At 49.2% G+C, this 27,826-nt stretch overlaps 1 protein-coding gene across 2 annotated transcripts in view; it reads left to right on the top strand.

Annotated features, from left to right (window-relative positions):
* The window catches only part of MVB12B (multivesicular body subunit 12B), a 185,150-nt gene that overhangs the window by 64,546 nt on the left and 92,778 nt on the right, over positions 1-27,826 (top strand). For both annotated transcript variants that reach the window (XM_044264893.1, XM_044264894.1), the window contains exons 5-6: positions 8,179-8,308; positions 11,922-12,044. In XM_044264893.1, the coding sequence (XP_044120828.1) occupies positions 8,179-8,308; positions 11,922-12,044 (253 nt within the window). The remainder of the gene's footprint in view (positions 1-8,178; positions 8,309-11,921; positions 12,045-27,826) is intronic.

The raw sequence follows: 27,826 nt of genomic DNA, 5'->3' as shown, positions 1-27,826 counted from the left end.
CTTAGAACGGGCTCCCTGCTGACTCGGCTCGCTCAGGAACAGACCGGGGAGACTGGTTGCCATCCCCACTCGGTCCATCCTCTGGTGTCACGGAAGCCAAGCTTAGCACAAGACCCACAAACAAAAGGAAAAAAAAAAATCAAAGACGTCCAAGGAATATAAGTGCAATAATGTCCTTATTTTTGGCTCATGGAGCACACAAGAAAAGCCAGAACCAGGACGACTGTGCCTTAGAGGACACAGGCTCGAATTTGAGTGACGGCTCTGACCCTGAACCATGGCAAGCAGAAGCAAAATCACTGACCAGCCGAAGCTTCTTCAGGATTCTGGAGGGATCTTGTCATACCTGTCGGTTCTGAAATCATGCCAGAAAACCTCTGGATATTTGAGCCTCCTCATTCTGATTTAACTTAACTTGTTTTATTTTTAATTACTGTCACCAATTTTAGGATGGCACCAGCAGTGAAGCAGTACGTGAAAAACAAAGACAAGGAACCCTTCCTTTATTACACACGATTCATTTATGAAATCCTGTACCTCATTCTCTGTCACGCATACCTTGTGTTTCCATGGTTGGCCCCATTTTGGATCCATAATCCGCTGTTTTCTCGCTAGCATTTCATACAGACCAGACTGGGTGTAACTGCACAGAAGCCGTGCAGCCGTTATTTTCACGAGACAAGCTGAGTCCGTTGTATTGCATGTTTTTTTTTTTTTAAAGATTTTACTTATTTATTTATTTGACAGAGAGAGATCACAAGCAGGCAGAGAGGCAAGCAGAGAGAGAGAGGAGGAAGCAGGCTCCCTGCTGAGCAGAAAGCCCGATATGGGTCTCGATCCCAGGACCCTGAGATCATGACCCGAGCCGAAGGCAGCGGCCCAACCCACTGAGCCACCCAGGCGCCCTGTATTGCATGTTTTTATTTTCTTCGTAGTCCTCTCACTTTTGGACATTGTGCTTTTCCTTGTTATCCCACGTATCAGCTACAACTCGTGCTGATACGTGGTAGGTGACGTACCAGACGCTAAGCCTGTGGTAAACGCTTTACGTACCTGATGTCGCTGGCTCTCCAGGGGACCCCCGTTTGGAGATGGGTGTTGTTATGCCCATCCCATGTGAGGAGAGTGGGACGCAGTAACTGCTGAGGGTTTGAAGAACTTGTCCACAGTCACTTATCTGGAAGCGGGGGCATCGCGAGAGGACACAGGGGAGTTGACTCTAGCCCTAGCATTAACCACCATGCAGCCCCGTCACGGCATGTGGTTAAGTGCCTTTCACAGATAGACTTGATGTATTTATGCATCAGGTGTGGTTGGTAACAGTTCTATTGAGATATAATTCACATACCATTAATTTACCCATTCGAGGTATACAATTCAGTGGTTTTTAAGGTATTCACAGAGTTGTGTGACTATTACCACAATTGATATTTTAGAACATTTCATCACACACCCACCCCTCAAGAGCCCTACACCCATTGGCCGTCACTCCCCATTTCTCTCTAACCCTCCCCTATCAACCCCTTCCCAGCCCTGGACAACCACTGAACTCCTTTCCCTACGGACTTGCCTATTCTGGACATTCTATGTAAATGGACTCCTACAGCATGTAGTCTCTCGTCCTTTCACAAGGCATAAAGTTTTCAAGGCAGGTCCATGTTGTGGTGTGGGTCAGTACTTCATGCCTCGCTATTGCCAAGTCAGAGTCTGTTGTACGGACTCCTGCGTCTTGCTTGTGCACTCAGCTGGAGGATATTTGGGTTGCTTCCACTTCGGGCCGTTGTGACTAGTGCTACTGTGAAGGTTCACTTTCAGGCTTTTGTGGGGACATGTGTTTTCATTGCTCGTGGGGCCAGACCTAGGAGTGGAACTGCCAGAGTCTTATGGTAATTATTTACCTTCTAGAGGAGCTGCCAGACTGTTTTTCAAAGGAGCTGCACCATTTTACATACCCACCCACAGTGTGTGAGGGCACCGGTGAGTCTGTGTCTCCGCTGACACTTGTTACTATTCTGTCTGTTTTACTGGGCACAAAGTGGCCCCTCGTGATTTTGACTTGCATTTCCTGATGGTTAATGGTGTTGAGCAGAGTTTTGTGTACTTGCTGGCCGTTTGTATATCTTCTGCAGAGAAATGTCTGTTCTGATCCTCTGGCATTTCAAATTGGGTTGTCTTTTTTATTATTGAGTTATAAATATTTGAACATATTCTAGATATAAGCCCTTTCTCAATTATATGGTTCACAAAATTTTCTTCCTTTCCGTGGGTTTTCTTTTCATTTGATGTCCTTCGAAATACGCAAACTTTTTATTTTGATGGAGTTCCGCTCATTTACGCTTTTCCTTTGTTGCATGTGTTTTTGGTGTCATACCTAAGAAAGCATTGCTTAATTCAAGGTCACCAAGATTTATGCCCATGGTTTTATTTCCTGAGGGCTTTTTTTTTTAAGATTTTACTTATTTGACAGAGAGAGATCACAGTAGACAGAGGCAGGCAGAGAGAGAAAGAGGGAAGCAGGCTCCCCGCTGAGCAGAGAGCCTGACACGGGACTCGATCCCAGGACCCTGAGATCATGACCTGAGCCAAAGGCAGTGGCTTAACCCACTGAACCACCCAGGCGTCCCTCCTGAGAGCTTTATAGTGTTCACTCTTACACTTCCATCTTTGCTCCATTTTGAGTTAACTTCTGTGTGTGGTGTGAGGTAGGGATCCACCTTTCTTCTTTCGCATGTGACGGTCATGTCGTTCCAGCGCCATGTGTTAAAAAGACTGTTCTGTCCCCCGTGGAATTGTCTTCGCATCCTTGTTGGAAGTCAGCTGACCATAGATGCGGGTTTGTTTCTGGACTCTGACTTCTCTTCCATTGATCTGCGTGTCTTTCCTCATGCCAGTAGCACACAGTCTTGATGACTAGCTTTGTGGCAGGTTTTCACACCACGAAGCATGAGTCTTCCACCCTCATTCTTCTTTTTCAAGATTATTTTGGCTAGTCTGGGTCCGTCAAATTTCCATCTGAACCTTAGGCTTAGTCCATTTCGGCAAAGCAGTAAGCTGGGATTTAGATAGGATTTAGTGTCGAATCTAAAACCAGTTTAGGTGTGTATCGATCTTGAAGGATTTTCTTGTGATGAGTTTCTAAGTACTGGAGGCTGCTGGGTCTTAGGTCCTCTCCAGTCGGCTCCAGCCTTCCTCTACAAATGTCTTCCTCATCTTCAGGTACCCCCTACTTTACCCAAACTGAGGCACTCACTGTGCACTCTTCGCCCTTGTTTCTTTCCTGACTCTACTTGTTTGCTTTGTTGTTTTTTCCCCTGTCTGAAAAGCCCTCCCTTTCCCTCAACTCTGAGTGTCCACACTTCATATCTTTCAAGGGTGAGCTTTAATTCTGCCCTCTGCATGAAACCGCCTCTGACCCTCAGATACCAGTTTCTAGCAAGCCCTCTCTCTCTTCAACGGTCAGTGGGGATTGATGAATGCCTCGTGCAGGCACCTCAGGCTTTGCGAGAGAAGGCGGCTGACTGAGATGCCAGCCTTTCCTTCCAGGGGCTTAGTCTGGTGGGTGACTCAGCCCTGCAAACAAGGAGTTGCCTCACAACGTAATCAGAGCTCTCTCTCATCAGTCAGAGATCAGGGACTGTCTGCCTTCTTTGATGCTTTCCCTCACACGCAGCACAGCACACATTCAGGGGAAGGAGGGAGAGAGGGAAGCACCAAAGGTCAAAGTGGCCAGAAGCCAAAGGAAGTAATAGATTCTGTCTCTTACTTCCCATTCCAACTCTGACGGGACGCATGGCAGCTTGGCCTGGGGGGGTGCAGGGGAGAAGCACTTGGACTTCGCAGTCAGACTCACCTAAGATTGAGTCTGGCTTTGCCACTCACAGCTTTAAGGCCCCAAGTGAATGACTTCACCTTCTGGGACCTCAGTTTCCCTATCTGTAAGATGGGGGGATTGGTATCAGCCTCCCAATGTTGCTTTCAGCTTGCGTTTTAGCCACTTCCGTGTTTTCTGGATATCCTCACTACTTACCTTTCTCTTTGAGGACAAGATCTGTGTTTAACTCATTTGTGAATCACCAGAGACACCTACCACACACGGTGCCTTGCTCAGAGGATGGGCTCCATAAAGATAAGCTTTATTATCCTCTCTTGCCAAATTAACTTCCAGAAATACCAGTTCACGATGCCACTAATGATACAGGCTTGTGCCTGTTTTCCACAGGCCTGCCAGCATAGGTTTTAAATTTTTATTCAGTTTTACTCTTCTAATTTTATTTAATTTTCCTGTCATCATTTATTAGCAAGACTGAACATTTTCGCAAATGTTTGCTTGCTGCCTTTGCTTACTCTTATAGGACTTGTCTGCCTGGGAACCAAAATTGCCTCGTAGACTTGTATTAATTTCTTACTTCTCCCTCGTGCTTTTCTTAGTTTCAAAATTTGCATCGGTGTTCATTTTTGACAACTAATTGACTTATAATGTCTTCATATTGATAGACTCTAGAGCCACAGGGGATTCCCCATTCTGCATTTTCCTCTTAATTTGTTGAACCAGTTTAGGGAGGAGGCCCAAGGCCTCCTGCCCGGGCCTGTGGTCTAGTTGTGTTGGGGCCCCAGTGATCCTGGGTGGGAAAACTCTTCCCCATGATCGTTGTTCCCTGTGGACATTCTGAGAGCAGGTCCTGGCATCGCCCCTAAGTATCTTATCACACAAGGAGTGTGGGCTTTGGGCCGCCTGTTCATTTCGGGTTGTATGGCCTTTTCCTGGAGCCCGTCCCCAGTGGGGAGGGTAAGCCAGGCTGACCGGATAAACCCGTGGTCAGCTCTGTGCAGCCTCAGTGCCTTAAGGCCCCCATTTTATAAAGTCAGCCAAGAAGATGAGACTCTTATAATGAATATAAAATAGTTTGTTGCTATCCACACAGTACTTAAAAACTGAAAGACTGTTTGTTTTAGTAAAGTGCTGTATCCTTTCTGTGTGTTCATTAGCATGACTGAACACATTTCTATTGACTCTGTATAATAGGTTTACTTAAAATTAGGCCTGTTTAAGCATGTGTAATTAGTGGCTCCTTCTACCCCGAGTCGCTGTAGATGGAGGAAAAGAGCAAAGAGCAGCATGGCAAAAGCAAGTAAGAGACCTGTTTCCATTGCTGTGAGGGAAGGTCTCACCTTCTTCACACTTTCCCAAGTCTGATCTTACCAGCTCATATTTTTGAAGGTGCACTGCTGGTACAGATGTTTTCCCCCAGGATACCGTCCCTGGCTCATAGGGCACAATGTCTGGGGTCTGGATTCAGGACATTATTAGTCATAGCTCATAGATCTGATCCAGCCCTCAGTTTCCTTGCCTGGGAAAAGAACCCACCAAGTTTCTGAGATTCTTCCTGGCTCTTTAAAAAACACCCTCCCTCAGTCAGCGATAAGACACCACCACTGACCGTAATCTCCCTTTGGTCAAGCCAAGACCAGTGGCGTGACTGTCCTTCCCTCCCCGCTCGGTGTCTGATTTGAGTGTGCTTACTTCCTGCACCGGATGTGAAAGGTCTTGAAAGTCAATGCCAAACACTGACATAAATTGTGCACAGGAGGTTTACTGGTAATTCTGATGATAAGAGCATTCATAGCTATGCTCTATTGAGCACTTACTATGTGCCAGGCGCTGGGCTAGGAGAAGCATATGATGTGTTATCACATTTCATCCACCTGATGTCCCTTTGGGGTAGGGTTTTAGTAAGTCCCTTTTACAGATAATGAAACCTATCATAGAAATTAAGTCACTTGCCTAAGGTCGTAGAATTGATGGCGGAGTTGGGACTTCAACGCAGGTACACCTGACTCATGCATCCTGTGGATTGGAATTGATTGGAACTCATATTTAAAAACCACAAATGAACAACAACAACAACAAAAATACCTAATTGGTCAGCATTGGAGTTCGCTAAATCACCAGCTCATTGCTTTAAGACTTACTAAGAAAGAGCAAAGGATCACGTATCTATCTTTCCTTTCTGGTACCGAAGCTTTTTCAGGGAGACCAAGTAGTTGAAGAAGAAAAGTTACTATTTATGTAGAAGAATTCCAGCTAATAAATCCCAGAAGGAATCACAGAATTAGAAAATTGTGTGTTGGAGAGGATGTGGAGAAAGGGGAACCCTCTTACACTTTTGGTGGGAATGCAAGTTGGTGCAGCCACTTAGGAAAACAGTGTGGAGATTCCTTAAGAAATTAAAAATAGAGCTTCCTTATGACCCTGCAATTGCACTACTGGGTATCTACCCCAAAGATACAGATGTAGTGAAAAGAAGGGCCATGTGAACCCCAATGTTCATAGCAGCAATGGCCACGGTCGCCAAACTGTGGAAAGAACCAAGATGCCCTTCAACGGACGAATGGATAAGGAAGATGTGGTCCATATACACTATGGAGTATTATGCCTCCATCAGAAAGGATTAATACCCAACTTTTGTAGCAACATGGACGGGACTGGAAGAGATTATGCTGAGTGAAATAAGTCAAGCAGAGAGAGTCAATTATCATATGGTTTCGCTTATTTGTGAAGCATAACAAATAGCATGGAGGACAAGGGGAGATGGAGAGGAGAAGGGAGTTGAGGGAAATTGGAAGGGGAGGTGAACCATGAGAGACTGTGGACTCTGAAAAACAATCTGAGGGTTTTGAAGGGGCAGGGGGTGGGATGTTGGGTGAGCCCGGTGGTGGGTATTATGGAGGGCACGGATTGCATGGAGCACTGGGTGTGGTGCATAAACAATGAATTCTGAAACACTAAAAAAAAATTTTTAAAAATAAATAAATAAATAAATGTTTTTTAATCACCATTTTGAAAATTTTTTTTATATTAAAAGATTTTATTTATTTATTTGACAGAGAGAGAAATCACAAGTAGGCAGAGAGATGGGCAGAGAGAGAAGGGGAAGCAGGCTCCCTGCTGAGCAGAGAGCCTGATGTGGGGCTCGATCCCAGGACCCTGGGATCATGACCTGAGCTGGAGGCAGAGGCTTTAACCCACTGAGCCACCCAGGCACCCCATCCATTTTGAAAATTTTAATGAGAGTATAGATCTAGGCAGTGGTCATCAGGAGATGAAAACACTGCCCAAAAAGTGGTCATGGGGGGCTTCACAGCCCATGTTACCAGGCCGACCCCACCGGAACCCCCACAGGGCGGCAGAGCTGGGTGCCGTGCCTCATGACAGGACGCCGCTGGACATCTGTGCACCGCCTGTGAAGCCTTCCTACCTAAAAGAAATAATCTAACCTGCGTCTCATCAAGTCTTTTGCTCCAACTGCCAGTTCACAGGAAACACAGGATAATGACCCAATTTCAGCAACATTCCGGTGGCCTGAAGGAAAGGGGAGGGAGAGAGGTTGTTACAGAGGAAGAAGGACCCAACAGGCCTACCAACCAGATCCGGGGCATAGACGTCATTTCGATCTTGATCGAGGCCAAGCCATAGTTAAATGGTATTTTGGAGACAATGGAGGAAACTTGAATGTAGACTGTCTGCGGGGTCATGCTAAGGAGTCATTGTTCATTCAGTTGGGTGTGATCGCAGCCTGCTGGTCGCGTTCGGACAGACTGTCAGCCGTGCGTGCTTCCTAAGACATTGGTGGGTGACATCACCTGGTGTGGGGATTCATTGAAATCCTCCAGCAAGACTTGCCAGGGAGCAGCTTGTCTGCTGTCCACAATGTTGAAACTAGATGCGGGGAACAAATGGGTTCACTCTGTTGTTCTCCCCACTTTGGGGAATGTGTGAAAATCTCTGTAATAAAAAGTAAAAAAGAAAAGTCCACGTGACATAAAGTGTTAATACTCAGGGTGTCTGTGTGTCTGTCCCTGATGGCGTGAGCAGTGAACAGACCGTGGGTATGGGCTTCGGAAGCCAGCCTCGTGGGTTTTTCCTGGCTCTGCATGCCCCTGGGAGCCCTTCCCAGCAGCGGGGACTGGGGTCAGGTCCCGAATGCAGGAGCAGGGCGACTGGCGCCCACTCTGTGTCATGGCCTGGGCACCCTATGGAGGGCAGGAGGGGCACAGCCCAGCGACTTGGGTGGCTAGTCGCTCCTGCCGCCAGGAAGGGGACGTGACGGGAGACATTCAGGATAGAGATGCTGGCATCTCTGGACGACTCACACCTTTTCTTGTTGTCCTTTTCTTCAGAGGAATTGGCTTTTAGAAAAAAGAGGCTGTGCATTAAATTTATCCCACGGGATTCAACTGAAGCCGCAATCTGTGACATTCGGATCATGGGCCGGACCAAGCAGGCCCCTCCTCAGTACACATTTATCGGGTAAGTCTTAGTCACACAGATGTCATCTCTTCTCTCCGACGAGAGAACTCAGGTCACTCCCTGGGGTGAGACTGTGTGACCCACGGGGCTCTGGGCCACCTGCCTCTCCGGCCTGAGCTCTCATCGCTGCCCTTCCCGCTAATGCTGCTGCCAGTCCAGACACCGAATTCTTGACCTCTGTGCCTTTGCGCATGAAGCTCGCTCCTGCGAAGAGCCTTTCCTTCCCTCGTCCTTCTGTGTGTTCGTCCTTCAGGCTCCTCGGGGCCTTGCCGCACACCTGAAAGTCCAGGTGTCCTCTCCTTTTTGCCCGCTCGGCCTGCAGTCTCTGCATGGCTTCTTTATCCCCGCTAGGGTTTGAGGAACACCTGTTTGTACCCCTGGGCCAAAGACCCCGGATATGATGGTCAAGGAGCCAGCAGAGACCAGCTCTCTTGGAATTGGTATTCTAAGAGGGGAGACAAGCAACAAACAAGAAATAAATGAGTGAGACCATTTCAGTTAGTGGCAAAAATAAGACACAGCAGTGAATGGAGGCTGCTTCAGAGAGGTGCCGGGGAGGTGGGAGGTGGTGACATGGGGCAGAGATGCAAATGCCGAGAAGAAGCCAGCCATGCAGAGATCTGAAGGCAGAGCCTTTTAGGCTCAGGAGAAGAAAAAGTGTAAAGATGGGAATGGGTGTGGCTTGTTCAGGAGCAGAAAGCAGCGCGGTGTGGCTGACGTGGGCAAGCAAGGCTGAGTCGGGCGTTGGGGTGAGCGGTTAGCAGGACCTCATACAGCACAGAGGCAGTTTGGATTTTATCCCAGGCACACTGGAGAGTCGCTGGAGGGTCTGAGTCAGGAAGAAACATGAGTCTCATATGACTACATGATAATTCCTTGTGCACCTTCAGTCTGATGTTCATCTTCCCTGAGAAGCAGAGGGCAACTGAGGGCTAGGCCCACTGTGTCTTGTTTACCCAGTAGCCCCAGTACTAGGCACGGGCCCAGCTCTGTAGCTGTTTTGTAAATAAGAAGTACAAGGAATCTCAGGATTTCACTTTGGACTCTTGTAAGTGACCAGAAACCCAACTCAGGCTGGCTAAAGCAAAAGGAAGCATTCGTTGGCTGGCCTAATATAGTTCAGGGGCAGGATGGCTTCAGGTGTGGCTTGAGCTAGGTGCTCAGAGGACATCACTAAGATCTAGTTTCCCCCTGTTTACCTCCTTGCTCTGATTCCATAGGATGGATCCCATTCTTCTACATGTTCTCCCTTGATGAGTGGACTAGTGGTGGTGTGGGAGTTCTGCCTACTTTTCCTTCAGGTTCAGTTTCTGAGGCAAAGAGCAAGTCTATGTTCTTGCAATTCAAACAGGTTCTAGAATTCAGTCTAACTGATCTTGATTGATCTCACTGAAGTCCTGTGCATTGTCTGAGAAACCAGAACTGAGCTAGAAATGGGATTGGCTCCATTGGAACCCAGAGGCTAGGACTGAGGGGTTGACTGCCCCCCAAAATATGGAAGGAAGAAGGCAGAGTCAGAAAGAGGGGTGAGTGGATGCTGAATGTCCAGAAGATTAGAGATACTCATTACATTCAGTCAACTGGATGTTGAGTCTCTCAACTGGAACTGAAACTCAGATCTCTCAAACTAATCAGTCCCCTAGATGGTTTTCGGCATTCCTCTCTCCCTGGCCAGCTCTGCAGGTACCCCCCACCCCTTGTCCCCATGGGTGTGCTCCCCTCTTTGGCTTTCGCAGTGGCCTCTGGATCTGGGTTGTGCTCTGTTTTGCTTCTTGTTCACTTGAACCCAGATTTTCACTCTACAAACTGGGCCTTTCTCCGTGGGCCTTTTGCCGTGGGTGACGGCCTGGAGGTGTGGTGTTTGCGTGGAGGTCCTGGGAGCAGGTGTCACGGGAACAGACGGTTTTCATCCTGGGGCACGATAGTTCCTGGAGACCATTCGGCTGTGGAATCTAAGTGCTCCGTCTCCGGATTCTGTGATCCCTCCCTCCACACTCCAAAGTCCTGTTTTGCAACGTGGTTTAAACTAATTATATAAAGAGCATTACAGGAGGAGGAAACAGTTAAGAGAATGACTGTACTTCAGGTACCTAGAAGCAGCCATTTACATATAAATAGTAGAAACCAACAATTTAATAATGAATTTTTAAAGTCTAATTTTGTCACTATGTGTATTTTTAATTACAAGCTATAGTCCTTCAAAAGACTCAATTTTTAATCAGTTTAAACAATTCTAAAGAATAGATTGTTACCGTATGTCTTGATAATCAAAACTAGAACCTTCTTTCTCTTATATCATTTTGAAAAGATAATAAAGCACATTTTGTATCCTCTCGGGGCAAAAATTCCTTTTCAGAAGAAGACAATTCCAGTATTATTTTTAAGGAAGGAAAAAGGACAATGTCCAGAACTCTGAGTCACCTTTTTCTTGAAAATGAGCATATACATTACTCTGCACGAGTTCAGGGTTGTCGGCTGGGGGAGACAAACCTCTGGCTGAGGATAGCCCCTCCGAGGCTGGGACCACGGGGCCATCGCTGAGGTGTGATGGAATCAGCCATCTGATGAGCCAGGATCGTGGTTTAGAATAGTTCCTGTAGTGTACTGAGAAGTTACCAGACGTCTCCACTGAATAAATCTGCCCTCATCGTTTGACGAAATGCAGTTCTATGGGGGCAGCTGAGAAGTTTTAAGTTGGATGTGGCTAAGATAATCCCGTTCCAGTTCCTAAGACCAAACCTGTCTCATAAACACTCCTAACCGGGTGGAGTGGCACATCAGGGAACAGGAGACCCGATGTGGTATCTGTTGAGTCCTTTTGTGGCCGCTCTTGTGTATAGTGGTTCGTGGGGCACATGCCTCAGGCTTTGTGGCTTGAAGAGGTCTCACCAGCTGCCCCTGGGAATGAGGCAAATGCAGGTGACATCCAGGCCGTAGGAGTTTATCCAGAAGTTGGGACGTGTCCTTGAGCAGGGTGGCGCTAATTCCCGTCATAGGGAAAAAACCTGGCACGGGGGGCACCTGGGTGGCTCAGTCCTTAAGGATCTGTCTTCAGCTCAGGTCATGATCCTGGGCTCCTGAGATGGAGCCCACAAAGGGCTCCCTGCTCAGAGAGGAGCCTACGCCCCTTACTCCTGCTCATGCATTCTCTCTTTCTCTTTCAAATAAATAAAATCTTTAAAAAAAAAAAAAGGCACATGCATGCATCCATTTGCCCATCGTTGCCCCCATCTGTCTCACCGTAACCACAGAAAAGACTTGAAGTGAATTATTACAGAATTATGCATAATGTAGTGGCAAAATCAAAAGAATTTTGAAGACTGAGAACGAAGGAAAATGTCAGTCGTGTACTAGGAAGTCTGCTGGCTCCAAGGGCAGGTAAAGAAGATGGCAAGTCAGAGAGCCTGCCTTGTTGGGACAGTCGACTTCACAGTAGGCTCTGAACTCTAACACCCCGACCACAAAGAGCGGTGATAGAATGGATCTTCGCAGGCAAGAGCAGTCTCCCGGGCGTTTGAGGCTGTGATTCTTCTAACTGAGCTGGTTTGCTCTGTTGCTCAGGTAAATGCTTTGTGCTGGACCACGCTGTGACAGTTTCTCTCTTCTCCCAAAGGGAACTGAACAGCATGGGGATCTGGTACCGAATGGGCAAAGTACCGAGGAACCATGACTCATCTCAACCCACAACGCCTTCCCAGTCATCAGCTGCTTCCACCCCGGCCCCCAACCTCCCCAGGTGAGGCCTCGACGGTGGTGTCTGGTGCTGTTAGGCGTGTTACAGTGATGTGGTCTTGGGTCTCACAGAGTAACGTTTTGAACGCTTCCCCTTAGCATCTACTAAAAACTGCGGAAGCAATATACTGCTAGAGAAGATTTTTTTTTAAATTTTAAAGATTTTTTAAAGATCCAGTTAGAATGCTGTCTTGTACCCGTATTCTATCTTGTACATATTCTGCTCCTAAGATAGCAGAATCTGGGACGTTCCGTTGGCTTTGCTCTTCTAAAGAGCTCGTAGCTACACGCAGACATGTGACTTGTAGCCACGTGGTTGGTAACACTGGCCATAAGAAGGGAGAATTCCTCCTCTGCCTTGGCCAACAACTCCTTTGAGGGCTGGTAAGTCATTTTGTTCATGTTCATATCATTTCTTTTCTCACTGAGCTACAGACTAAGAAATGGGTAGTTTGGGTGTGGGAGAAGAGTGAGGAGGCTTTCAGGAGGTGCTGGTTTCAATGATTCCACAGAGAAACGTGGGTGAGCAAACTGGTCACCTGATTTCAGCTGTAATAGAGGTAGTCGTGGTCTCTGTGAAAAGCAGGTGGTTAAAAAGCATCCTATCAAATGAAGAAAACACTTACCTCTCAGCACTGACTTCTCGTGGTGAGCACTGCATAAAGTCGAGAATTGTCGATTTCCTGTGTTGTGCACCTGAAACTAATATAACATGTGTGTCCACTATAGTTCAATAATGATAATAACAAAAACCCGGGCCTTGCTATAGTGAATTATTTGAGGGCCAGAAACAGCAATGAGGGATTACGTTTGAGAACGACATTACAAAAGTCAGTCAAACAAGAATTGGCGCGGCCGTGCTGTTTGGGGCGGGATGTAGCATAACCGAGAATGCGTCTAAAAGCTCCCACGTGGGTGAACAGAGATGAACAGTGTCTGTCAGGAGCAGACTGCTGGACTCGTCCGGGGCCCCACAAACCCCACCACACACCAGGAGGTACCGAGGAGCCGGCGGTGTGGCCGCTGGGTCTCTGCGCGCTGTGCCCCGCGCTGAGCATCGGCCCCCCTCAGAAGAGGCCACCGCCAGGAGCCAGGAGCCCAGGGGACGCCGTCCTTTGGGACCCCACCCCCAAAGACAGTCTGGTCTTTCTCTTGATAGTTCCGCAAACCCACTGATACTTGAGCTTGACTCCTCAGAATCGCCTGGAACTTGACAAGTAGTTTCTAGTCCCGCTTTGGCATGAAGAGCCTGCAAGAGCTGGTGAGCTGCTCAGAGTCTCAGGGTGACCGTGGCGTGTCTCCAGTTTAGGGGCACAGGACTAACACAGCTCAGGTCAGCATTTTCATGGTCCTTTTTCAATACCCAGAGCATCAGCACAGCTGCGGTCACTGTCGCCTGTGCAGGGGGTCAGCCCAAGCCCATGGCCCGTGCCCAGGGTCGGCTGAGGCCCATAGCCCCGGAGTGGTTACAGCTGCTGCCTGTTGACATTACATGGTCTGGAAGGGCCTAAGCTTGGGCCCCACCTCCGAGCAGGCTGGAACTTTCTATGGAATCAAGAGCACCGCTTCTCCCAGTTAAAGTAGGAAGCGCAACCTCTCGAGAAGTTTGCCAGGCCAAAAGAGAGCACAGTCACCAGCAGCTGAAGCGAGAGGGCCCGAGAACACAGGCCACGGGAAGCAGGGCGAAACTGAAGGTAGTGTGTCCGAACAAAAGGTTTATAAGGTTTATATATTTTATACAAAACGCTTGCTGTACAGTTCGTGGTTTGCAAGGGCTACAAGGAAGTTGGATCAGTTTTGTTTTACTTGCCAAATGAAACAGATGTCAAAATAGCCCATATAAAGTGTATTCCCGGGGCACCTAGGTGGCTCAGTTGCTTAAATGTCTGCCTTTGTCTCAGGTCATGATCTCAGGGTCCTGAGATAGAGCCCCGAGTTGGGCTTCCTGCTGAGCAGGGAGTCTGCTTCTCCCTCTCCTCCCTGCTGGGGCTCTCTGTCGCTATCTCTGTCTCTCTCTCTAATAAGAAATCTTTAAAAACAAATAAAATGTATTCCCGTGTCACTGGGTTAAGTCCACCGGTATGCGGAAGGATAATTAAATGTTATGTTAATGCTTCCGGCTAAACGCCACCTTCTGTCCCCAGCTTTCCTCTCTCGCCAGTCAGTCCTTTCTAGGTGGCATGCACGTCTCTGTGAGCCTCCTAATGTATGGAGGGAAGGGAGTGTTGTCTTTGCCTTTTGTATTTTCCTATCCAGTACCTTTGACTTAAAAAAAAAAAAAAAAATGAAATGCTGATGCTTCACTCAAAATTTCCACTGCAGATTTATGAAACGATGAGCATCTTATTTCCTTGAGGCTTTGGGTCTGTCCTCTCCCAGCAGAGGAATCAGAGAGCTTTCCCTCCGGTGGTGGGGAGCTGTGGGTGACGCTTGTTTTCCTGTGTGGCGGTCTGCAGTGGGCCCATCGGCTGAAGGCTTCCAAACCCAGCTCCCGTGACCTCCTTCTCTTCCTCACCTCTAAGCTTCAGACTTTAAACTGGTAGTTTCTTCTTCCCTTGCTTTTTCATGTTGCAGTGTCTTTGCTCGTGTGGACAGCCATACGATGGTGTGTCTCAAATCCCGTGCCTTAGATGGTGGCTCAAAAAGCCTCCTCTCCCAGGAAGCCTTCCCTGAACACCCTGGGGTTGGATCTGGGCTGGGCTTTCCTCTTCCAACGCTTCTTCTCAGCCATCATGCCTTCACCATGGGTTGTGGACACGTTGTGAACTCCTTGAGGGCAGGAACCCTGTCCAGTGCCTGTTACCTCCTAGCGCTCCGCCCAGATCCAGACACGTGTTCAGTTTTGCAGCAAATGCTTCTCCAGCAGCCTGGGACCCTGTGCTGCAGGTCCGCCCCCTGCCCCGACTACTGAATCTCTGAGCACTCCTTGGGTCCTTTTCTGACTAGAGCATAAGCATAAGAAATACTTCAAGTGTGGTCTTTTGTGTGGCCGCGGATCCAGTGGCACAGCGGGGCTAGAGAGAGCGTGTGCGGTGATGCAGCGCCCTCTACTGACCAGATTTGGAGGTGGCCGGGAAGACTAACATGTTGGTTCCCAGCAAGGGACAGCAGGCCCTTTGCCCAGCAAATCCCTGGGTGGGGGGACTACAAGGCACCAAAGGAGGGGACAGTAGCAGACCTTGTGGCCTGCTTGAGCTCGGGCTTTTGTCTCAGAAGCTAAAAACCTGTGCTCTACCTCCATTGCTTATGTTGTTACTCATCTTTCAAAGAATTCCGGGACGTTTTTTGGAGAGCTGTTATCCCCAGCTTATGTCAGGCAAAAGGAATGGTTGGTTTAGTGGACTTTTCCAGAGTTAATGAGTCATCACTGAGGACCCCCAGTCCTCTCCAGAGGCAGGTGCTGGCCCCAGGAACAAGTGCCTCCTGCCCGTTTCCTTCCTGTTGTTGCAGAGAATGCTAGTTGGGAAGCCAGATCTGGGCTTGTCCTTTCAGAATGGTTGGGCCGCTGGAGAGGTGAGGGAGCCCCTTGGCTGTATCCAGTGAATCAGATGCAGTGTTCGGTCAAGTTCACGGCAAAAGACAGGATGACGTGTCTCAGCAGAGCTCTTCTTCCTTGGCCAGTGACGCTTCGTCTCACATGCGTACGTCTCTGCACACATTTCCTGACCATTTCCAAGCAAGACGGGCTTGCCACCTCCCCCAGGAGTGGGGAGCCCCTGTTTTCTCTCTGGGCCTCCGTGCTGCTCCACCCTCTGCCTGTCTGCTCCACACACCCTGCGCGGCATAGACTGGCCTTGGGCCTGAGGCGTGGTCCCCTCTGCCCATCTGTTTGAGGCCTGGCCTCAGCTTTGCAAGTCAGCCTGGTACACACAAGCAGACAATTGGCGTGCGGATGCGGGCTTTTCTGATGCTCTTCCATGCCACTGCCTTGGGACAGAGGGCAGGGAGCGGAAGCAGCTTCCCGCTTCAACCAGAGCGGGTCCCGCTCCTCCCTCTCGCACCGGGTCTCACATACGGTTCTGCTGCTGCTGGTTCTGAGGTTTAGAAGAGCTCCGGGAGGCAAGTGAACTCACAACTGGAGTTCACCGGTTGCCACAGAGTGTGGATACGTGAATGGTTCCATGTCATCCCGGGAGGGGGCCTCTGGTGGACCGCTGCCCCCTGGCTTGCTGAGCAGTGGAAGCAGTGGCTTGATAAAGACATCAGAGGCACGCTTATCAAATTTGCAGATGACACAGAGTCATTAGGGAGAGCTGATGTGCCGAATGACAGAATCAATACTCAGCATTCTCCTTTACAGCTAGAACACCCCGCTGGAAGCAGGGGATGAAAGATGATGGGAGAAAGCCTCATCCCCCACCCCCACCCCCAGGTTTAGAAAAAAAAATCAGTTGCACAGGAATGAAACCGAGGACCCTGGCTTAGCAGTGATTTGTGCTCAGTGACCAGGTGGGCCCGAACTGGGATTGTGTGGAATGCGGCCTGGTGTGCCCAGTGGGGCACATCGCGAGAGGTAGTGTCCTACTCCTATCAGGTTCGTCGGGAGAGGCGCGTCCACTGCTACACACCACCCCATAAAAGTTAACCAAACTGAGCACTGACTTTGGGGACGAGGAATTGCTTGCAGGGCTGCCGGCCCCAGGTGTTCCAATGGTCAAGAGGTACCCGAGAGAAGGGTTTCCAGGTGGGAGTGGGTCGTTGGCAGCCCCAAGAAGACAAAAAATTAGATCAAGTGAACTGAAGCTTTAAAGTGGTAGATTTAGGCTTAACGTGTTCCCAAAAAATGGAGAAAGAACTCCCCAAAGGCAAAAATCCCATGGCGTTGAAGATGCCCCACTCAGAGATGGTGCCCCCCCCCCCCGCCCCTGCCGCAGGCAGCATCCAAACAGCGTTTGGCTTTTTCAGAGCTGCCTTATTTAAGAAGTGTATCTTGTCCCCAACCTCAAAACAGCAGGCTCCCTCGGCATCTGGGTGGTTCAGTCAGTTAAGCATCCAATGCTTGATCTCAACTCAGGTCTGGATCTCAGGGTCGTGAGTTCAAGCCCCGCAGCGGACTCCACATTGGGTGTGGAGCCTACTTTAAAAAAAAGACTCCACAGACCTGCACGGGAGGTCCTGGCGACACCTTACCGAGGGTGCCTCCGGGCAGCTGCAGTGGGAGGGGGTGCAGCACGGGGAGCTCGTCACCGGGGCCTGCGCGTGTGGCTTTCCATGCTTCCTCGTCCTCTGACTTGCGGCCGCGGTCCCCTTCTGTTCACCAGTGCTGCTGTGTGGGTGTGTCTCTGAGCTGTGGAGGGCAGTGGGGCCCCCTCCCTGGGATGGAGGGCACAGGGGGCCCCCAGCGGTGCTGACCCTGAGTCTGTGTCCTGCCATGGATGTGTATTGTGCCCCTTCCTAGGTCCACCCGAACTAGGTAGTCCAGACTCCAGAGTGCCGGCATTTCTAGCTTACGTGGACTCCGGGCTCGGGCCGGCCAAGGAGAGGTGGGACGTATGGTTCTAGGAGCTCCGCTGTGCCCTTCCCCTTGGCCTGAGTCTTGCACATTGTGCTTCTGAAGGAGGAGCAGCCCCCTCAGGCTGCGGGCATATGTGATCCTGCCCTGACATTGCCCACCACCACCACCCCCGCCCCGGGAGAAAATGTCATCCCCACCCCCACCCAGAGCCCCAGAGCACACGGTCCTTTGCCAGCAGTTGAGGCCTGCCCCCCGGCCTCCGCCTGCAAGGTTCAGCCTCTGGGGAGCCTCTCCCAAGTGCCAGGTGGGGCTGAGCTTCCCTTCGAGGCTCCTCGTGCTGCCCCGAGTTGTTGCAGGAATCTCCTGGTGATTTGTCAGCTCCTAGCGAGTTGTCAGTCACAGGTTCCAAAGTCTGTTTCTTAGTGACAGACATAATTGTACTTAACTTTTTGCGTGGATGTTATCAATCTGTGACAGATACTCTGGGAAATGGGGCATTTTGATTGCAGAAGATCTGTCACAGGCATTTAGTCTTTCTCCCAGGGACACTAGGATTCAGTCACAACTTTTGCATGTCGATGTCAGGTTTTGAGAACACAGATCCTTGCTGACCTCAAAAATTGCTCCGTCACTCCGATCCCAGGGCTGTCATCTGAAAGGTTAATGGCTCTTCCTCAAGGAGAGAGACAATCACACCGCAAGGATCTAGAATTCAGGCCGTGCCCGCCCAGGCGCGCCCCCCATCACAGCCGGCGTCAGAGGCCCGGAAGCCGCTGCACGATGCCCCCCACCCCGGCCGCCCGGACCCCACCTTCCTGGGGACGTGAGATCACCTCTCTACTGGGTCAACCCCGGAGTAAGCCAGCAAGTGGAGGCGGCCTCGGCACCCCGGCTGGCGGCCGGTTGTCTAAGCCTCCGTCAGCACTCAGTTACGAGACGATCTTTATGCTGCAGAGGACTTGTGTCACCTGTCCTGTTGTGGCAGGATTGAATGGCACCCGTCAGGCAGGCCGGCTTCCCATCAAGGTGTTTGCCGCCTGTCCCGAGGGGCGGAAGGCTTGGCACTGGAGATGCCGCCTGTCAGGAGGCGGAGCGGATTCCCTATTGTCTAGGTTTAATGGAGAAGGCTCAGCCCAGGGGAGCGGAGGGAATTCCAGAACTGAAAGGCTCTTCTTTAAGGTCCCTCAGGGTCATCTGTGCCCTGTCTCAAGGTGAGATTAGAAGCCAAGGGCCCAGTCCAGTGATCTTTGATCCTTTTCCTCCCACATAACGGTAAGCACGGTGTGTCCTGGATTCCGAGTTCACACATGTAGGAACAAGAGACAGGTTGGGGGGGGGGTGGCGCGTCCGTGAGTCCCTGGGGAGCACTCTGCCTTGGTCCTTCCAAAGGAGGGCTTGGGGCTGGCCGTCCCAGCGGGGGCCTTCAGAGCCACCCACCCCCACAGGGCGTGTCCAGGCAGGACTGTGGGTCTGGCTTCACTTGGGATAATTAGACTTCCTTTTCCTTCACACAAAAACCACACAGATTTTTGCTTATTTAACTTTGAAGATGGGATACACATTTTCATAGCCTTCCTGGCTGCATTACCCCTTTGAAGATGAAGACTTCCTGCAGATGTTTTCACACAGACGTCTGCTGTAGACTTGAGTTCCCCTCACTCTGCCCCTGGTATCTTCCACCCACTGCTTTCCAAAGTACCAACAGCCAGGGGTGCCTCAGAGAAGGGCCGTCCGCAGGGTGGGACCTGAATACAGATTTAAATCAAATGTAGGTTCCAGGTTGTGCTTCCAGGGTCTGACTATTTAAGTAGCTCACCTTGACGTTCTTTGCCTAGAACTTTAAAGCCCTGGGTTGCCTGCCATCCTGTTGGGATTTCCAGATTTCCACATGTTCTCTTTACTTTCTGGAACCTTCACTGGCTTCCTATTATCCGACATACCTCTCACATCACATTGTATTAATCAGATGATTCTCTTCTTGACTCCTGAGCACCTCACCCTCCTTCCAGAACCGTCTCTGCTCCGGCCATTGCTGTATATCTTGGCCTGTCCTGCTGCTGCCCTCCAGGAAGGGGCAGACCAGACTCCAGAATGCAGAGGCTTGGTCCTGTCCACCTTCCAGCCTGGGATAGCTTTCGCCCCTTCTAGAAAGCCTGGCCCAGACTGTTTCCCTTCTTTCCCTCTTCCAGTTGCTTGCACCAGACAACTCGGCATTTCACATTTTCCTGTCATTGCTACATATATTTATGCTTGGTCCTCTGACCAGATTTGCTGGCTTATTGATGACAGGGATTCTCCTGTTTCCTTTCTGTCCTTTAATGCTTTAGAAAAGGCTAGCCACACAGAAATACAGATGATAACATTGTATTCCCGGGCATGGCAGCTCAGCGAGTACTTTGAACCCTGTCCTCTCAAGTCGGTGTGTGTTCAGTGGAAAGTGCCTGGTCCCAGAATGGCAGGGACCTTTGAACACCGGGTTCCTGGCATATCTCTTGAATGTATAAAGTGAGCTGGTTTAGATACATACGACCAGGTATTAATCTATTGATCTGTCCCTCCTTCCATTGATTCTGCCAGCCAGCCAGCCGACAGAGACTTACATTGTATCTGTTAAGTGTCCTGCACTTTCCGAGCGCTTTACAAATAAGAACTCCTTTAATCCTCATAATAGCCCTGTGAGTGGGTACTGTCCTCACATCCACTTTAGACCAAGGGGGTGAAATCCCTTTCCCAAGTTCATGCAGCTACTGAGAGTCAGAGCTAGGATTTGAACTTAAGCAGGTGAGCGGCCTGGGGCTTACATACTCCACCCCGAGGCTGCCGGCCACAGAGTCACCGGCTGGGAAGCAGCCACCCAGGTGTCTCAGCCGTCTCCACGTGCGGCCTCTGCAGGCTCTTGGCCGGCAGCCGGGAGCCACGGACTGGCCAGAGTGTGCCTGTGTGGGCGCGGGGGAGCCCACTGTCTTCCCTAGGTTCCACGAGGTCTGCGTTCACACCCTTGTAGGAGACCCGTGAATGCTGGCCCCGGCCCCGTCTGCCCAAGCCAGAGAGGGCAGCTGAGAACAGGTACCCAAGGGGGTCCTGGCGGCGGTCTTTGAGCCCGCGATGAAGCGGGGTTCCAAGCGGTGTGATGTATCCTGGCCGCCGGGAGAGCGGCGTGAAAGACCTGGCGGGGAGCGTTCAAAACGCTCATGTCCCCGCACTGCGACCGCTTTCGCAGCAGTACCCAGCTCCGCGGCGGTGTCCGAGCGAGGCTGAAGGGGGGTTTCATCAGAATGCGGTTTGGTAGTGTTGGATATGAGTGATGAGTTTAGGCTGAGCAATACACTTTTTGGTATTAATTTTTAATACGGCTTCTTGGGAAGTCAGAGCTTCTACTTAATGAAGAATTGACTATTAGTCAATACAGCTTCCATCCCTTCTTTGCTTTCACTCGTACACCAGATTTTGACAAGGTAGTTGCTGCTCGTAAATGCGGTTATCTTTGTAGTTTTTGTGACTCTGTGAGTGTCTAATTTTTCTTGGTGGTTATGACGGTTATGCGCGCTGCTTGGCGTTGTCCCGGAAGCAGGGCCGTAAATGTGGAGTGATTTCCTCCCGTGCCTGCTTCGAGGGTGCACGCGGGCTCTTTGTGCACTTGGTTTAAGCTCCAGGGTTTGGAGAAAGGCCTTTTTCAGGATTATGAAAATAGTTTTCCGTGTGTCAGAACAGATTTATCAGTTCACTTTAGGGTCGGTTTTGTGAACCAGACCATTTAGGGGAGGATATTTTACCTTTTATCCGAGTGGAAGCTGACAGTCTATTTGCAGGAATCGCTATGGAATATTTCACCTGGGTCTCTCAGTGTAAATCTAGCTGCCGAACAAAGTAAAAATGGGCATTAAGTGAAATTTCCCACTATTTTACCCACCCCCCAAACCCCCACCCCAATGCTGTTCTGTTTCGAGGCAGGCTTTCAATTATTAATTTGGATATTTAATAAAATCCTGTGCTTGCAGTAACTTTTAAAAAGACCCCTTGAATTTTCTTCGGGTCGGGTTTCTGCCCATGGGTAGGGTAGTGTTCAACTTGAGTATCTTTTCTTAAGCAGATGTTTTGTTTCCAGTTGAATGATAATGTTCACAATTATTAGAATAAATAAAATTATTGTGGTCATTATTTCAGCTGCAATTTTTTGAGCATCGTGTGCCAGGCATTGTGCAAACACTTCATAGTTATCGTTTAAATCTTTATAACCATGCAGTGAGGTGCATAATGGGAATGAGCGAAGCCTTTAAGAAATAAGCAAGCTGCAGTGGGGAGAGGTGGTGGCTGGCCCAAGGGCAGAGCTTCGGGACTCAGAGGGGTCAGGACTGGAGCCTGGTCCCACCATCCCTGCCTGAGTATTGGGACTTCACCTCCGTGTCTCCTACGGCCTCACGGGGGACCAAACGTTAGCCAGGAGCCATTCCGGACCATGGTTCCCATTGCACCTCCTTATTCGTCATTGCTTTATTTTGCTAAATAAATTGTTTTCCACGGCTTCTGAGATTGATTGAGCAAGAAGGAGAAGAATGTGCCTTTGATTCTTTGTTAGGGTTTGTTGTTTTCTGCTCGGACTGTTCCCTGCCCACCCTGTGCTCTCACGCACGTAGCCTTTTATGGATCTGAGTTTAGCAGTCTCCCTGCTCTTGAATTTTGGAAAAGCGGATATTTTAGTAGGCTGGAAGAAGATGAAAAGCTAGAAGTGCCCATATGTTCCTTGTTTTTAAAAGTAGGGTCAGTGAGGTTTAGAGACTCTTTAAATATTTCAGTTTATAAGATTAGACTAGATCATCTGGAATGGAAGTGCGGTGCCCTGGGTCCCAGACTTCGCTTTTTTCTTCATTTCTTTTATATGGGAGGTAGGTGTTTGGGCATGGCAGGGTTCAAGTGTAATAAAACTTAAATGCAGTGAATAAATACCACGATTTGGAGTGTTGCTGCAGCTATGAAGTTAGTTTCCTTTCTTTTTCTTTGTTTCCTTTTTTTTTTTTTTTCTTTAAGTAATCAGGGACTTGAAAAATAGCTGATTGGTACGAGGATGGTGTAACTTCACTGAAAACTCTGAAGCTTTAAAGGAGTATAGTTTTTGGCATTTTTCTACGGAAGCGTTTTCTTCACCCGGTTAAATCTTCGTGGGTCGACATCAAGCATCCATCCTGAAGTGTCTGAGTCCTTTGAAATTGCACCCAATTGTGCATTTCGTTAAAACCACTCCAGCCTCTGCCTTCGTTCTCTCTTGGAGTAGGGTTGGCAAATATGTCACGCTGCTGGATTGTCTCAATCCCAAGAGAACCGCAGAAGCCAGGGTTCGGAGCATCTGCCTAGCCCAATCCCAAGTTCCTGACGAGGGGCTCACGGAGGGGACTCGATGCCGCGCACGTAGAGAAAGGCGGGTTTGGGACCAGGTCTCGCCTTCAGTTACGGTGCACCCAGCACTCCACACTTCCTGCCGCGAGGCAGGACAGACAGCCTTCTACTGCCTTTGGTTGCCCCACGCAACCTGGGAGACACCTGCGTGAGGGAGGCTGTGGCCACCAGGACGCCCAGATGGGAGGGACCTGGACCGTCATGGTTTTCTGGGGGTCCGCCCTTCCCCGCCGAGAGTAAGCGGGAGATCTGTGCTCGCCCGCGTGTCCTGTCATGTTCATTCACTCTCCATACCTCTTCGATTCTAAATTTCAGGAGTAATTTGTCACTTTAGAGGAGGGAGTCATTAATAACCATTATTTAGAACTGTCGAGCCTTCCTCTCTGTGTGTGAGTGTCTGAGTTAAGCATCCAAAAAATTGGCCTTGTTGGTGGCAAACAGGGCCTCCATGGTGACAGATCCGAGGCTGCCCCACCCGCACCGGCCTTTCTCACGTTCTGGTTATTCCAAGTCTGTGTTTAATCACCGAGAGGGTGGCGGCCGAGTGGTTGAAGCCCGTCCTCCTGGAATTCATTAGTATTATTACCAAAGACCGTGTTGTAAATTGTTGATTTTTTTTTTTTAACTGCTTGGAAAAAATTTCTCCTTAACTATTTCATTTTAACGTGCTTTCAAAGAAAAGAAAAAAAAGGAAGAAAGATTTTTCTCATCAAATATTTGAAACGAAAATAGTTCAGAAACCTCGACTTCAGATCTCACCGGGTGTGGGCTGAGGATTTGTCCTAAAAACTGAAACAGAGTCTCAGCCACCCTCAGGCTGTGGGGTGGGGGCCCCCAGCAAGAACTCCCCAAACCTGCCAACCGTGGTTAAAAAGAATTGGCATTCCACGTATGTTAATGCACATTGTTATTCTTTAACATTAAAATTCCTCTAAAGCAGTAATAATTACTGTTAATATCTTTCAGTGGAAACTTACAGTAAAGGAGCAATAGTAGAAACAGTATTTAAGGGAGAGCTGCCGGCGTGATAAGAATGCAAATAAGTGTTATTAGCCTAATGATTTTGCCGTCGCCATGGTTGTGCGGCAGCAGTGTTGTGAATATGTCATCCGGCACCCGTGAATTTGGAAAGTGTGTCAAAACACAACTTCAATTAGTTTGCTCTAATTATGGCTCTGGAGAGTTTGTAACTACATCACTCCTCATTAAAAGAGATTTTCTTATATGGATTAATGTAATATACAAAGGAAAGTTTCAAAGTTCCCGACGCCGTTTGCTCCGGCAACGAGCAGGCTCAAAGCAGGGCTGAGGGATCCTGGGTCTGCTGGTACCCCCCAGCCCCCACCCTGGCCAGGCCTGGCGGAGGCAGGCGACGGAGCCAGGATGAGGGGGTGGGGGCCAAACCAGGGGCTGTGGCCAGAGGGGCCTGTGCTGCCACCGCACAGAGCAGCTCATCCCTCTGTCTGGTAATCGGCCGCCTGCTAAAGTGGCCATTGCAAACAGTTTTGACGACTGCCACAAGAGGGTAAATGAACCCATCTCAGGCCTTTAAGCTGCTGATCCGGAACTGTGGGGGTGTCCCTCATTCATAGCACCTGTGGCGTCTGGAAGCCAAAAGTGCTCACAACCTCCAATGCCACGTGCCATGTGGGAAGCCAGCCTTTGGTCCTGTCCTGGGGCCTTGCAGGAGATTTCATGGGAAAATTTATTTGGGGTCCTGCAGGATCACACCACCTCTGTGAAATGTCAAACGTCTTGTCATGGAGTGAAAGAGTATTTTAAGGAAATGTTATCGCTTGTCTAAGCTGCTGGGTAGGTACGGTTGCTGCTGTTGGGGGGCGGGGCATGCCTGGGTGGTCCGGTCCCTTAAACCTCCAACTCTTCGTTTTTTGTTTTTGTTTTTGTTTTTTAAAAGTTTTTCTTAAAAGATTTTATTTATTTATTTGACAGAGATCACAAGTAGGCAGGGGGTGGGGGGAAGCAGGCTCCCTGCTGAGCGGAGAGCCCGATGTGGGGCTCGATCCCAGGACCCTGAGATCATGACCTGAGCCGAAGGCAGAGGCTTAACCTACTGAGCCACCCAGGCACCCCCCAACTCTTAGTTTTGGCTCAGGTCATGATCTCGGGGTTGTGAGATGGAGCCACCAGTGGGCTCTGCTCTGGGCATGGAGCCTACTTGAGGTTCTTTTTTCTACCCCTCCCCTGTCTCCCCCCACCCCATTCATGTGCACTCTTGCACACTCTCGAAAATAAATTAAAATCCTTTTAAAAACTGCTTTGTTGAGCTGTTGCCATTTTGAAAGAAAAAAAATCCACATTTTTCTTATGCTGTTACTGACTCCCCTCCCCTCGAACACCAGTAATGCTCTGCAGTGCCCACCTCTGCAAAGCTCCAATGTACAGGGTGTAGACAGCTATACCAGGTCTCAGGTCCACTTGACAAGGCCGTTTCCTTGAGCTGTGCTGCCCCTCTCCATGCCCCATTCCCCTGAGCAGCTGGCCACGCGTCCTTGTGACTCCCCAGTTGGAGGAACTCCATGGTACAATTTGAATCCAAGAGTTAAATTTTAGAATGCTTGTTGAGTCCACCTGGAATTTGGGTGCAACTCCTCACCCCCCCCCATTTACATACACAATGCAGGATATCCAAAATACAGATTTGAATATGTTTTCTTGACCTTTGATTATTCTCTTTGTCCTTATTTCTGGTGCGTACTGGGGGATATATAACTTGACCTTCCTTTTTTTTTTTTTTTTTTAAAGATTTTATTTATTTATTTGTCAGAGAGAGAGGGAGAGAGAGCGCGAGCACAGGCAGACAGAGAGGCAGGCAGAGGCAGAGGGAGAAGCAGGCTCCCCGCCGAGCAAGGAGCCCGATGTGGGACTCGATCCCAGGACGCTGGGATCATGACCTGAGCCGAAGGCAGCTGCTTAACCAACTGAGCCACCCAGGTGTCCCATAACTTGACCTTCTTTATAACCACTCACAACCAGTGTTCTCTTGAATGCATTCTATCAATACTCCAAGTCTCAATTTCCTCTTCTGGAAAGTGGGGATAAGAATATCACCCTTGCAGATTGTTCTGAGAAATAAACCGGGGGCACATGAAAGTGCCACGCCAGGCCCACAGTGGGCCCGCGTGCATGTGGCTTTCTGTCTTTGTCCAGGCTTTAGTTCAGGGTCCAGTCTGAGCCCGAGACCTCTCTGTTGCCCCCATTTGGCTCCTTTCTGCCCCAGCTGTAGCTTCAATCACACCCCCGCGCCCCCCACCCGCCGCCAGTTCTCGGAGAGCCAGACTGCGGGCACAGGGGCCCCGCAAAACTGGGGCGGGGATCTGGGGCGGGATCGCTGTGCTCACAGGTAAGCAGCTGGCGAGGGGTTAAGATAGTAATTGTGTGAGTCTTCCAGGCTTTCTCCCAGTTCTGCGATAATTTGATGAAGAACTTCACCCTAATTAAATATTCAAATTAGGAATAAGTGTCAATATGGCTTCCCATTGCCTGGAATGATGATTAATTGTATTCAAAACTCTAGTGGCCCACTGTAATCTAAACTGAACCGTTGTTCTTGATTATTTTCTGCACCACACTTGCCATGTTTTTGTTTTAAGATTTAAACTAGTAATTGATTTGCCATATGCCGTCGAGCTGCACATACTTTAAAGCTGTGCGTTTAGGAACTCGGGGAGTTTGGAATTTTGATTTCCTTAGTCTTCCAGTGGCAGTTTTCTTGTCCAGTGCAGAGTGCTTTGGTTGGGAGGGGGTGGGGTGTGCTGCCCCGGAGGAAAACTCATTATATAGTCAAGTTGGTAGGCTGAAGTTGTATTGATCACAGCAAGTGGGTTGCTTGAATGGAAAATAGAAAGTCTGCATTTACATTTGGCTTCTGCTTTGCATTGTCTCGGCAAAGCAACATGTTTCTAGTGGAAAAAGCATCCACTCAAATACTAGCCCAGCCAGTTTCTTTTGCTGTGTGTCCTTGGGCAAGTCTCCTAACCTCTCTGAACCTCCTTTCACCTGAAGAGTAGAATAATACTTACCTTGTTGGGTTGGGCCGCTTAGAGATGAGCGTGAATCTCGAAGAGTAGTTCAGGTGCTCAGTGAGTGGTAACTGTCATAGTAACAGATGATTGTGGGGACAGGGCCTTCAGTGTTGTTCCCCCTGCCTCCCACCTCCTGACATCCGACTCCAAAACGGCCTCCCATTTCTCGGACTCCAGGAGTCTCCATTGCTGTCTCTTCCTCTGCGACATCTCCCAGCTCATTGCCTCCACTCTTGAATTTCTGCTTCATTGTTTGAGGCTTTTCTACCCTTCCCCACTTGCAGTCTTTTCTCTTGAATGATGGGACCACAGCTTCGACAGCCCTGGACTGGGCACTTCCTGGGGTTTGGTGGAGCGCCTGGTCCATGGTAGAGACACTCAACAGATACTTGTTGTGTTCTTTTTTCTTTTTCTTTTTTAAGATTTTATTTATTTATTTGACACAGAGAGATCACAAGTAGGCAGAGAGGCAGGCAGAGGGGGTGGGGGGGAAGCAGGCTCTCCGCTGAGCAGAGAGCCCAATGCAGGGCTCAATCCCAGGACCCTGAGATCATGACCTGAGCTGAAGGCAGAGGCTTAACCCACTGAGCCACCCAGGCGCCTCTGTTTGTTTTCTTTTTCTTTTAATTTTTCTTTTTTTTTTTTTGGCCATTGCTTTAAAATGGAAACGTATAACCTTATTTGCATATCTTTAGAGCTTTTTACTTTATGATCTAGCCGATTTATGTGTTTCAATTTACTTGTAGATATATTCCTAAAGAGGAAAGATAGAAATCTCATTTGGCTCTTTTTTTGTTTTTTTCATTTTTTTTAAAAAATTTTATTCTCTTAGAGCAGTTTTAAGTTCACTATAAAATTGAGAGGAAAGTATGGAGATTTTCCATATATCCCCTGTCC

The sequence above is a fragment of the Neovison vison genome, chromosome 9, assembly GCF_020171115.1.
Source record: "Neovison vison isolate M4711 chromosome 9, ASM_NN_V1, whole genome shotgun sequence".
NCBI lineage: Eukaryota > Metazoa > Chordata > Mammalia > Carnivora > Mustelidae > Neogale > Neogale vison.
This window is presented reverse-complemented; position numbering and strand designations above follow the sequence as displayed.